This window comes from Choloepus didactylus, chromosome 17 (assembly GCF_015220235.1).
Source record: "Choloepus didactylus isolate mChoDid1 chromosome 17, mChoDid1.pri, whole genome shotgun sequence".
In the NCBI taxonomy this organism is placed as follows: domain Eukaryota; kingdom Metazoa; phylum Chordata; class Mammalia; order Pilosa; family Megalonychidae; genus Choloepus; species Choloepus didactylus.
In genome coordinates this window covers 7,058,638-7,072,272 of record NC_051323.1, presented here as the reverse complement: position 1 = coordinate 7,072,272, position 13,635 = coordinate 7,058,638, and the positions used below count along the sequence as shown (strand labels likewise).

Sequence of the window (13,635 nt, the reverse complement as noted above, 5' to 3'; positions counted from 1 at the left end):
ATGTGTGTTTTCTCCTGAAGAACAAATGGTCTTTAGACAGGTCTCTCAGATTCCCAGTAACTACACTGGAAATTTTGGGGAAGGGGCAGTCCTGGAGGAAAAGATGACTTGCATGACTTTTACTGATTTTGCTGTATGAAGATGCCCTACTTCAATAGAAGCCTTTTAGTTTTCAATATTTTACCAAAATTAAATTTTATGCAATTTTATTTAAGACCGTGATCACTTTCACTTCTAGGAGAGAAAAAAGTTCGGCCCACTTGGTTGGAATATCTGCTATGAATTTAACGACAGTGACAGAGAATGTGCTTTACTGAACCTCAACCTTTACTGTCAGCAAGGACAGATCCCCTGGGATGCCCTGATTTACATTACTGGTCAGTATGTCCAGCTGGCCCAGGACTTCCAGCTGTGCCGCATGCAGTTGTGGGCTTACCACCACTCCAGTCCTTATGAAGATGATGTCCTGCCCCAGGGACGGCGGCAGTGTTGGCTACTGAGTCTTCCTTTGTGGAGAAAGACCGTAATAAGAACATATGCTAAGAGTGTCATGAAAATATTTTCATGTAAAAAGGGGGGTGAATGTTTTCCCACATGATAATAGTGAGCCCTTATATAACTTGCCACATTCCAGACACTTTTAAGCACTTCCTATGAATTAGCAGATTTAATCCTCACAACAACCCTAAAGGTGAGGACTGTTGTTATCCCGCATTTTACCCATGAGGAAACTGAGGCACAGTTTGCATGCATGCCTTGATGTACCCAGGCAGTCTAGCCTCCCTTGTCAGTGCCCTTAAATTCAAAAGAATCTAAAAATTGGTTAACTGATATATACCTGTTATATCAGGTGTATTTGTGAAAAAGGGAAAACTTACCTGGAATGAAATCTTGGCAAATATTAACTGTGGCCATGTTGGAATCTTACTGCCAGAACTAGATCCAGTTTGGACCATGTTGGCCCAAGTAGTAAAGGCGGGGAGATTTCCCCTGGGAAGAAGGGGAAGAAGAGAGCTCTGAAAAGGGGCAAAGGAGAGAACTGGTTTGTGGGAAATGGGTGGTTTTCATTGGTGAGTAAGGGAAATGGGGAGCAGCAGAGGAGGTCAAGAGATGCAGGGCCTTTAGAGGCAGATGAAACCTTGGGATGTGTTTGAACAGAGGGTGGTGAAATAACAGTGATGATGGATGAATGAGGGCTGATCTCCAGGGTGGACTGATGGAAGGGCCCAGAAAATCTGGGAGGTAGATCAGAAGGGGCTACTTGATACTCCTGCCCCCAGTCACCTCGAAGAGGCCAAGATTGCCTAGCAAAGTGATGATGTCAGTAGAAGTTTTCTCTGGTACCCTCTGCTTGCCCTGAATTTTCCTGTTTCTGTTTTTCTTTCCCTTCCTCCACTCCTAGAACCCCTAACATTTCAGGTTACCTCAGTCTCTACTGCTGTGGAAGTAATTGTGCTTCAAAAGGGATAGGAAGGAACAAGACAAGGACATATCTGTGCTCACTACTACTATGCAGCATTGAACTGCAGGTTCTAGCCAGGGAAATCAGACAAGGAAAAGAAATAAAGGGGATCCAAATTGGAACGGAAGAAATGAATCTGTCTTTATTCACACATAACATAATCTTGTATGTAGAAAATCGTACGCAATTCACACGCAAAAAAATAAATGACTAGAAGTAATTGTTGAACTCAGCAAGGTTGCAGGAAACAAGATCAATGTGCAAAAATCAATTGCATGTCTACACACTAGCAATAAACAATCCAAAAATTCAATTAAAAAAAGAAGTCCCTTCACAATAGCATCAAAAAGAACGAGATACTTAGGAACACATTTAACGAAAGAAGTGCAGACTTGTACACTGAAAACTACAAAACATTGCGAAAAGCAATTAAAGATGATCTTCACAAATGGAGAGACATCCTGTGTCAATGGATTGGAAGACTAGATATTGGCAGTACTCCTCAGATTGATCAATAGAGTTAATGCAATCCCTATCAAAATCTCAGCTGGCACTTTTGCAGAAATTGACAAGCTGATTCTAAAATTCATATGGAAATCCAAAAGACCCCAAATCGAAAAACAATCTTGATAAAAAAGAACCAGGTTGGAAGATTTGCATTTCCCAATTTCAAAACTTACTACAAAGCAATGATAATCAACATGATGTTGAATTGGCACAAGGATAAACATATAGATCAGTGGAACAGAACTGAGAGTTCAAAAATGATCTCTTATATTATGGTCAATTGATTTTCAGCAAAGGTAGCAGAAAAATTTAATGGGGCAAGGGTAGTCTTTTCATCAGATAGTGCTGCTGCAATTGGATATCGATACGCAAAACAATGCATTTGGACCCTTACCTCACACCAAATATAAAAATTAATTCAAAATAGGTGATATACCTAAATGTAAGAGCTAAAACTATAAAACTCTTAGAAGAAAGCACAGAAATAAATCTTCATGATCTTTCTTTAAGCAATGATTTTTCTTAGATACAACACCAAAATCACAAGCAATAAATAAAAAATGATAAATTAGACTTAATCAAAATGTTAAACTTTTGCACTTCAACAAACACCATCAGGAAAGTGAAAAGACAAGCCAAAGACTGGGAAAATATTTGCAAATCACGTATGTGATAAAGGACTTGTATCCAAAGTATATAAAGAACTCTTATAAATCAATAAAAAGAAGAAAAATAGCCCAATTAAAAAACGGCAAAAGATTTCAATAGACATTTTACCAAAGAAGATATACAAATGACCAATAAGTACAATGAGCACATGAAAAGATGATCAATAAGTCATTACAGAAATATAAATTAAGGCTATAATGAGGTACCACCTCAAAAATCCGGTAGGATGGCAATAATAAAAAAAGACAGATAATTATAAGTGTTAGTGAGGATGTGGAGATATTGGAATCCTCATTCACTGCTGGTGGAAATGTAAAATGGTGCAGACACTTCAGAAAACAATCTGGCTATACCTCAAATGGAGTATATTTCAAATGGAGTCGAGAGGTCACTCTGGTGGACATTCTTATGCACTATATAGATAACACCTCTTAGGCTTTAATGTATTGGAATAGCTAGAAGTAAATACCTGAAACTACCAAACTCCAACCCAGCAGTCTGGACTCCTGAAGACGATTATATAATAATGTAGGTTACAAGGGGTTACAGTGTGATCGTGAAGACCTTGTGGATCACACCCCCTTTATCTAGTGTATGGATGAGTGGAGGAATGGGGATAAAAACTAAAGGACAAATGGGGTGGGATGGGGGGATGATTTGGGTGTTCTTTTTTCACTTTTATTTTTTATTCTTGTTCTGGTTCTTTCTGATGTAAGGAAAATGTTCATAGATAGATTGTGGTGATGAACGCATAACAGTTATCATAATGTGGACAGTGGATTGTATATCATGGATGATTGTATGGTGTGTGAATGTATTTCAATAAAACTGAATTTAATAAAAAAAAAAAAAAAAAACACAGTTACCATATGACCCAGCAATTCCACTCCTAGGTATATCCCCAGAAAAGGTGAAAACATGTCTCACACAAAAACTTGTACACAAATGTTCCTAATATTACTCATAATAATCAAAAAGTAGATACAACCTGAATGTCCATCAGCTAGTGAAGGGATAAACAAAATGTGATCCATCTGTGCAATGGAATATTATTTAGCAATAAAAAGGAATGAAGTGCTGATACATGCTACAACGTGGTCAGACCTCTAAAACATTATGCCAAGTAAAAGAAGCCAAAAGACCACGTCGCATGAGTCCACTTATATTAAAGTTTCAGAAAAGTCATATCCATAGAGACAGAAAGTAAATAAGTGGTTGAATGAGGCAAGGAGTGAAAATGGGGAGTGATGACATAGTGGGCACAGGGTTTCCTTTTGGGGTGATGGAAATGTTCTAAAATTAGATTGTCATGATGGTTGCACAACTTTGTAAATTTACTAGAAATTAAAATGCACACCTAAATTTTGCCTGAATTTTATGATTTGTAAATTATACCTAAATAATAATAATTTTTTACTCCTAAAAAGTAAAAAGGCAGTGCTTTATCCATATGGCAATACTAGCTAATGGTGGGATTTGGGGCAGTCATTTATAGATGAATCCAGAAAGTATTGTTCAATACTACCATGATAGATGCCGAAAGTCAAAGTCCTTACCCACGGCTGGGGGTGGGAGATAATGAATAAATTATGATAATTACCAAAATAGAAATGTATGCACAATGCCGTGAGAATTGAGAAGTACACCATCTGCAGGAACCCAGGAAGGCTTCACCGAGGAGGTGATGGTTGAGTTGAGCGCTGAACAGTGAGCTGGACTCACCAGGAGAGAAGAGGCAGGAGCGTACAGCAGCCAGAGAGGACGGGGATATGCCACGTCCAGCAGACTGTAGAAGAGGGAGCAGTTCTGCAGGGCTGGGGCATGGGTGTGCATGGAGGGGAGCTCGGCCACATCCTGAAATACATATGTGTCATGTTAATAAATTGTAGCTCCACCTTATAAGCAGTGGTTACCAATTATAGTCTTTTAGGCTGGAAAGAGTTGCAATCATTTACAAAGCCATGATAGAAGCAAGATGCTGAGGGATTTAACAAGGGGATATAGTAACACCAGTGGGGGGATGACAGAAGAGAAAAAACAGATCAATATTAGGGAGACTATATAGGAAGGTGTTGGGGGTTGAAGGGGAAGGGGTTTTAAATTTTCATGGTGTAGGCTCCAGTGATGCATAAGTGCAGCCGTGGTGTTGGAGACAGATCTGAGTTCAAAGTGGGGGGGGACAAAGCCTAATCTCAGGTCTGTCCAGTTTGCAATGGTCCATCCCCAAGCCAGCCCATAGGGACAGGAAAGGAAGAGAAGAAGGAAGTCACCACATTGGAACTGTGATGCTGGGGCCAGGCCAGGTGGTAGGCGTATATGGTGGACAGTCCCCTGAGCCTCCTCCTCTGAGAAGACCAAACCCAGAAGACTTCCTCCTGAAAGTGAGCTGTGAGTCATCAGTCCCTGAGTCAAAATAGTAGAGCACCTTCTTTACTTGGTTTGATCCAAGAAAAAAGATAAAACTAAACCTGGATGGAGAAGCCCAGAGCCTGCTGATTTGTATGAAAAACAACTCTGCACTGCTTCTCAAAATGCAGATATTTTAGTTTCAAGGTTTTTTTTTTTAGAATAATACCAAAATAGAAATGTCTGCACAATGCCCTGAGAATTGAGAAGTACACCATCTGCAGGAACCCGGGAAGGCTTCACCGAGGAGGTGATGGTTGAGTTGAGCGCTGAACAGTGAGTTGGACTCACCAGGAGAGAAGAGGCAGGAGAGTACAGCAGCCAGAGAGGACGGGGATATGCCACGTCCAGCAGACTGTAGAAGAGGGAGCAGTTCTGCAGGGCTGGGGCATGGGTGTGCATGGAGAGGAGCTCCGCCATGTCCTGAAAGACTTATGTGTCATGTTAAGAAATTATGGCTCCACCTTATAAGCAATGGGTATACTGTTTATATAGGGAAACTCTTTCCCCTCACCACTGACTTGCTGTCAGGGTCTGTGTTTTCCTGGCCATCCTCCTTTCCCACACACAATCAGGCAATTGGAGAAACTTGGGCTTTATATTCCTGTCCACCCTCAACAGCCCAAGAGGGGCTTCAAGTTGGGCCCCACCTGGATGGACCCACTGCAGAGATTTAACCCACCTTTGGGTCCTAAGACTTTCCAAAGGGCTTAAGAAGAATATTCCCAGGAAGGCCAGCAGCATCTCTCCCTTTCCTCTCAGATTCAGCTACTTGACCACTGGCCCTGGTTGTTCCTTCCTGTCCCCTCTCCTTGAGCAGCTGACCCAACAAGACCAACAGGAAGTGCTCCAACCAGAGAGAGAAGATAAGCGTCCCTAAGGGGTGCAGAGTAAGGACATTACTATCTAGGAAGAAATAAATTATCAAGATTCCAAACAGTGAAATAACTTTCAATCATCTTGAAAGAGAATGAAAAGAAAATTTTTCTTCCTCAGGTAATAAAAGAGTTAAAGATGAGACCAGATCAACAGAGGATTCTCAAGCTGACAATGTCGGTATCATAGATGAAAGCCTTCCGGGTGAATGATCAATTGTAGCAATGCATCTGGAATATTCTCAAGGAACTCGTCAGCAATAGATATCACTCCAATGTGGTTCTCTCCTACTCATAATTTTGGGACGGCAGTGGAGCTTGCTGGAAGTAGCTCCTCTGTGAAAAGAGAGACTAGATACCAAGGAGTTTTAAATCCCCATAACATGGTTTCTGTGAGGCAAGTTGTCTCTTTCACCTTGGATCTATCTTGCCCCCCAAACCTGATATCCGTGTTTTGTAAGGTGTCTGTAGAGTTTGGATGCCTTGCTGTAATTGTATTTTCCCTTGGCCCCAAAAGGAAGCACTGTTTTATTGAAAAGTGGGTGTACTTTAGAATACTGCAGTCAATGATGGGATAAAACCCACACTCAAAATTTTGATGCAAAAGAAAAGGAAGAAGGAATACATGAATCCCTCTCAGTGGCTTTATTTTGTGTAATTTGGAAAAAGGAAAATAATTAGGGTGTGCTACATTTTTTCCTGCTTTTTGAAAAGTTGCCTTTTATTCTCTTTTTTGAGGGCTAGTGGAAGGAAACGTCCTCTTTCCACATTTGGTACCGAATAAATGAGCAGTAATAAGCCTATTAAAATTTAGGTATGCTTATCAGTTAAAAAACCAATAATACATTTTAAATGCAATCTCCTTTTCAGGTGAAATTACATATGGCGGTAGAGTGACAGACACATGGGATCAAAGATGCCTCCGTACTGTCTTGAGAAGATTTTTTTCTCCTGAGACATTAGAATCCCATTATAAATATTCTGAATCAGGTGAATGACTTTTCAATATTATGAAAAAGACCCTTCACAAGAAATCGTTGACAGCTCCTCCAGTTTTCCATACAGAAGCGCTCTATCATTACAACCCAGCCCCTGTCTCCACCCCATTCCTGGGCTTGACTACCTTCAGAGCTGGTTTGCTAGTAAGAGTATAAATATGTTCATTGTGCAGTAACTACTTGAGTTTCTGTTTTAATGTTGGTTGTATTTTATTCACATGTGCTTTCAAAGTTATGATCTAGTATATTTGGAATGTAATTAAACACAACTTCTGATAGACAGAATTGAGTAAGAAACAGGTCTATGAATTGGTGATAATTCATTGTGGATCAGACAGCAAGTAGAGTGAGGGTTCCTAAGTGTCAGTCCTTTGGAGAGGGCGATCTGATTAGTGCAGAGTAAGAGAGTAACCCTCTGAGTTAACAAGATTCAACGGTATAGCCTGTCATCTCTGTAGTAAATTTAGTAACCCTAGATCTTTTTGCAAGGCCACTTTGGGGTTGGGCAACCAGAGAGGATTGTTGTTGTTGTTGTTGTTTATTGAACAAACGCGAAAGCAGTCTCTTACACAAGCATAAATTCGGACAGTAGAATGAGGTAGATCTTTCAGCCTCACGTTCCTGGATTCTCAAAAGCTTAAAATATTCTGGAAGAGACACCCTAAACAGGACACTAATCAGAAAAGGTCATGAAACCAGACACAGCCACAACAGCTAGGAGGCTGAGGGGAAATGATCCCCTTTCCTCTGTGAGGTGGCCGACTACAGGCACTGTCAGAATCAGGCAGAGAACGGCCGGTCCTGGTGGCACAAAGCCCATCAGTCTGAGACGTGTTTACCTTCTGTCTTTGATAACAGGCATCTATTTTGCACCCCTGGCTGACAGCCTGCAGGAGTTTAAGAACTACATTGAAAATCTGCCCTTGATAGATGACCCAGAAATATTTGGAATGCATGAAAATGCCAACCTAGCTTACCAGGTATGTGGCCTTTCAACTTAAAATACATATTCATATTGTTTATATAAACTTGAAACTTCAACAGTCACCTCACTAGCTCTGTCAGTTATAATATCCTTAAATAAACAAATAAAATAAATGGTTCCCCTCGACTTTGGCATCTGTTTCCAGTTTAGCCTGTTCTTCTGGGTCCTTCACAGAATCCTAAGGTCACATGCATTTTTCCTGTCACTGGCTCCACCTCCCAGCTTTCTGTTTTCTCTGTCATCCACCTGCTCATACTCTACCACAACATGGGGATTGGATGACACTCTGAACACTCCTAATGGGTCCAGAAGGCACAGGACCCATGCTGGGCCAATGAGGGTCCTTTCCTGGGGTTTTTATCCACAGATGCTGCTCTGGAATCACCGGACTCTATATACCCGACGCTGTCCATGTCCTTGTCTCTGACATCCCCACCCCCACCCCTCCACATGGAAGAATAGGAAAGAGATTGGCAAGGCCATGCTCCCTCTTTTCTGCCATAGGAAAGAAAAAGAACAATCTAGAGGGAAATAGGAAAGAAAGATCCATTCATGCTTGAGACCCATCTGGTTTTTGTTCCCTTCTTCCCAGTTATATGAGCCAGTAGTTTCCTTTTCTTTGCTTTTGCTGGTTTAGGTTAGATAATTCTGCTTCTTGCAATCAAAAGAACCTTAATACAAAGTCTTCCTCAGCCCAACAACCTGTTCTTACATAGATGCTTACTAAAAACTAATAAAAAATATTGGGACCTACGCACATCAACTGGAGCTACGAGGAAGAAATTTGCTTCCCAAGAGGCTGATCAGCATAAGTCAGGGTCCATCTGCAAAGGCTGACTAAAGGCAGAGATTTATTGTCTATCTTCTTACTAGAGACTGAATGAAAGAAAAGGAAAAAGCCAACAGAAACTGAGTAAATGGGGGGGAAACCACATACTGAAGGATAAGGGATAGAAAACCCCACCCAGAAGACAAAGTCATTCTCAGCAAATCATCTACTACAGGAACCAGGGGGAAAAGTTGTTTTGGCATCTGGGATAGGTTGTAAGAAAACCTAGCCTGGATAAAAGAAAAAGCCAGAATTTAAGAACAGGCTTCCATGCCAATACAGAGGACTCCATGAGACGCATGAGAATGAACTATTCCAAGGGAAAATCCCAAAGCAGAATTAAAGTCAGCTCATGAAGTGTAGCTGATCACAGATTTGATTTAGGGAACAAACTTATTCAACTTTCCAGAACAGAGATTAAAATGTCCAGAAAGATAGAAAAGACAGTAATAAATATGGAGGATAGTGCAGGGGATTCAGCACAACAGTAAGAAGCAGAAGCAATAATTTGAGAGTCCTAAATTACTTTTTGCTGTGCTTAAAAGGAAAACAAAACAAAACAAAACAAAAACTGAAGCTATACCTGGAGAAATCCTGGGAACAAATTTGGAACTGCAGTATCTGGCCCACCTCCCCACTTCTGCCCCCTGGTGTACTACGGCAACAAAATTACTCAATCCCAGTGGTTTGCTCCAACAACGGTTTGTTGGAGGGTTGACAGAGGGGCTTTGCACCGCACAACCATTCGGGATCTGGTCTGGTAAAAGCTCTGTTGTGATATTGTAGCTGTACCAACCAGAACAAATGGCCTCTTCCCTCGCTGAAGCACTGGAAGAGCGAGACCCGAGAATTGTGCATGGCCTTTTCCTGCCTCCACCTATAGAGGCTCCGCCATCACTTCTGCTCACATGTCACTGACCCACTGCATCAGCCTCCTAAAGCTGCCATGACAAGGGACCACAATACTGGGCACCTGAAAATAACAGAAATTTATCTTCTCTCAGTTCTGAAGCCCAGAAGTCTGACATCAAGCTGTCGGCAAGGCCAGGATCCCTCTGGAGCCTCTACGGGAGGATCCTTCTTTGCTTCTTGTAGCTTCCGGTGTTTGCCAGCCAACCTTGGCGCTCCTTGGCTTGCAGATGCATCACTCCTATACCTGCCTGCATCTCCACATGGCCCTCTCCCCTGTGTTTGTCTGTGTCTCTTCTCCTCTTTTATAAAGGCAACAGTTAAATGGATTAGGGCTCACCCCCCTCCAGGAGGACCTCGTCTTAACTAATTTCATCTGCAAAGACCTTTTTCCAAATAAGGTCAGTTTCACAGGTACCAGGAGTTAGGTCTTCAACAAATCTGTTTGGGGAACACAGTTCAACCCATAACACCCACTTAAATGCAAGGGTGTGGGGACATGTCATCCTCTACATGCTGTAAAGGAGAGGACCAGGCTGGCCACACTGAAGGTTTCAAACTCACTCCATCCAGCCAAGAAATCAAGAACTAGAGTGGAGAAATCATAATATTAAATGACTGGCCCTCAGCAAGGAAATTATACTTGTTAACCATAGCATTAAGTTAACAATGCAATATATGTGTTTAGAGCCTGTATTAGTCAGGGTTCTCCAGAGAAACCAAACCAACAGAATATTAAGAAATTTATTACAGAAATTGGCTCACACAACTGTGGGGATGGGTGAGTCCAAATTCCACAGGGCAGGCTGCAAGCTGGGAACACTGATGAAGGTTTCAGGGACTTCCCCAGGAGAAGCTGGCTATTCTCCCTTTAACGCCTTCAACTGGTTGGATGAGACTTCCCTGATTGTTGAAGGCAGTCTTCTTTGTTGATAGTAGATTTAATCAGCCATAGATGCAAGCAACTGACTGATGATTTAAATCCACGAAATACCCTCATTATAACAATCAGGCCAGGGCTTGCTTGGTCAAACAACTGGACACCAGCACTGGCCAAGTCAACACAAGAACTTAACCATCCCAGAGCCTGATGAACATGTCAAAAGCAGTATTTGAAAGAGTGTCTCTCATGTAAAATATAATTTTAACCATCAAATCTGAAATCCCAGGTTGTATTTCCTGGGCTCGTACGAGAGGATGATGAATGCAGTGGCAAGACGGGAGTGGGCTGGATTGGAAGGGCTTTAGACGATACGGAGACACTATAGCACACGAGCATCTAAACGGGAATCAGCAAAAGAGTCACCCCACCACCACGAGAAATGTTTGGGCTCCCCATAGGGTAAACCTCTAAGACATTCACACCTCTAAGAGATGAGAAAGAGAAGAAAAATCTACAACAAATTGAGAGGATTTAACTGACCTTGGAATAGGAAGGAATTTCTAAACATAAAAAGCAATGAAAAAATAAAGCACATTTAAAAGAACCAATAGATCTGACTGTATCAAAAGGATCAAAACAAAACTAAAAGACAAGTGTCAAACTAAAATATTTTTGCAGCAAAAAACAAAAAAGTTAACTATGCTTATAAATAATTCTTTTATAAATCAATAATAAAAACACTAAAATAAAAAATGTGCAAAATACATGAGTAATTTATAAAGAAGTAAAACAGATGGTCAATAAACATCACAAAAAGATATTGACTCTGCTAATCATCAAAGAAGGGCAAAACTAGAAACCGTTTTTTGACTTTTAAATAGGAAAAAATTTTTGAAGCACTAACGTTAATTCTTACAAAGAAACTCATAGACAAGTCCTCTGATACACTAAGTCTGGAAGTGTAAGTTGATGCAATGTTTCTAGAAATCAGTGTAATACAGTTTAAACATAGTCCTTCTACTAAGCTAGCATTTAAAAATTTTCAAAGATAGAGGATGAAATTCACAAACAAATATTCCATGCCAAGAATTCTACAAGATCTAAAACTAGAAATGTCCAAAAAAATAAACTACTGTTTTAATTATGGCACATTCATTCCCTGGAATATCACACAGTCACTAAAAACAAGGTTCATGAGGATTTTTCAGTGGTGTGGGAAAATGCTCATGATATTGAAAAATAAAATTGAAAAGGAAGGAATATTATATAAATTTTATGGGCCCAATTTTGTAAACTATATGCACATATATGTAGAAAATGGCCAAGTGGGTGCAAACCAAAATGTTATAAATAATCATCTTTGGATAGTAGGATTATGAGTATTTTTAATTGGGAAAATGTTATTTAAATAAAAGTATGTCCTAAAACTTTGCTCTCATAATTTCTTCCTCACTTTCATTCCTGCCTTTTAAATTATTAGCTAAAGATTTTAAAATATAACAGACAACGGTATACTGTGCATTTCTAACGAGCCCATTTTACATAAACAAATCTGTAACTTTTTCCTTGTTCTTGAGAACTGCCATTATTCCTGTAAAGTAAAGCTATATAAGCTGAAAAATTATTTTCTAAGAATTTGCGTCTTCATTCTTTGTCTCTTCCCACCATTACAGTACAAAGAGACCAACAGTTTAATCAACACTATACTTGACGTCCAGCCAAGGTCATCTTCCGGTGGAGAGGGAAAAAGCAACGATGAAATTGTCCAAGAATTTGTTGCTTCTGTCCAGTCAAGAGTTCCAGGTAATAAATAAATCCTGCCATCAGGATATAATGGTATTTTAGAAATAAACTCAGAGTCGGCTAAGTGATAAGCTGGTGTCCACTCCTGCTTTGAGATTTTTCTTTACCCTTTCGTCTTAGTTTGCCAAAACTGCTGTGACAAATACCGCACAGTGGGTTGGCTTAAACAACAAGAATTTATTGGCTTGCAGATTTTGAGGCCTGACGCCCCCAGTCAAGGCATCAGCAAAGCTGACCTTCTCTCTGAAGTCTAGCCTTCTCTTGATGGCAGTCCTCCATCGCATAGCACTCGTTCTCTCTCCTCTCTGGCTTTGCTTCTGGTTGCTCCATCTTCTGGATCTTCCTTTGGCTTTCTCTGGTAGTGTCCAAACTTCCTCTTTTAATAAGGCCTCCAGTCATACAGATTAAGGACTGCCGCCATTCAGTTTGGCCACACCTAAATAGGATCTCCAAAGATCCTGTTCGCAAATGGGTCCATACCCTGACTCACCTTAACATCTTCAAAGATACTATTCACAGTGGGTTCCACACCCACAGGAATGCTGATTAGGATTTGAACATACCTTTTGTGGGGTACTTGAGTCAGTCCCCAGCACTACTGATATCTGGTGTGGAGCTCTCCATTTGTAGACTGGAATCCTGTACCCCAAGCTGCAAGAAGCATTAGGAGCAAGTGGGTTTCTAGCCTAATGTAACATTAAAAAGACTTTTGTCCTAAGTTTCCCTTGGCTTTATTATTCTCCTGTCTCTAGACCTGTGCTGTCCAAGACAAGAGCCAGTAGCCACATATGCCCACTTAAATTTAAACTTAACAAAATTTAAAATTCAGTTCCTCAGTCACATTTCGATTGCTACCATATTGGACAGTACAGATACAGAACATTTTCAGCATCATAAAAAGTTCTATTGGGCAGCCCTGCTTAAAATCCATTTCATTTTCTTTTTTCTTCTTTTTTCTCCTGGTGAGTTAAGGAATCTTCTTGAACAATTATAAGAGATCCACTTTCACACTTTTTCTTAGATTGGCTGTTGAGTTAGATTTCTTACGGTTGGAGGAGAAGTCATGACCAGAAAAAGAAAACTGAGGCCGGAGAGCCCAGAGACTGGGTCTTCCATTGCTCTTCAGGCCCCAGAAGAAAGGGGGCAACATGGCCCCAGAACCCAGTTCTCTGCCTCCCAGGAGCAGACCCTCTAAAGAAGGGCTGCTTGAGTAGAGGGCTTGTTGATGTTGAGGTGAACTTGAGTCAGCTCTTTCAGAAAGCAGTTTTCAATCCAGAAACATGAGAAGGAGAGCAGGGAGGAGAAGGGA

At 40.7% G+C, this 13,635-nt stretch overlaps 1 protein-coding gene across 5 annotated transcripts in view; it reads left to right on the top strand.

Annotated features, from left to right (window-relative positions):
* The window catches only part of DNAH6 (dynein axonemal heavy chain 6), a 342,016-nt gene that overhangs the window by 306,716 nt on the left and 21,665 nt on the right, over positions 1-13,635 (top strand). For 4 of the 5 annotated variants that reach the window (XM_037806992.1, XM_037806993.1, XM_037806991.1 and 1 more), the window contains 4 exons: positions 239-377; positions 6,790-6,909; positions 7,776-7,897; positions 12,197-12,326. In XM_037806992.1, the coding sequence (XP_037662920.1) occupies positions 239-377; positions 6,790-6,909; positions 7,776-7,897; positions 12,197-12,326 (511 nt within the window). Of the gene's footprint in view, positions 1-238; positions 378-6,789; positions 6,910-7,775; positions 7,898-12,196; positions 12,327-13,635 lie in introns of those variants that run through there. The other variant, XR_005212367.1, reaches the window with a different exon arrangement.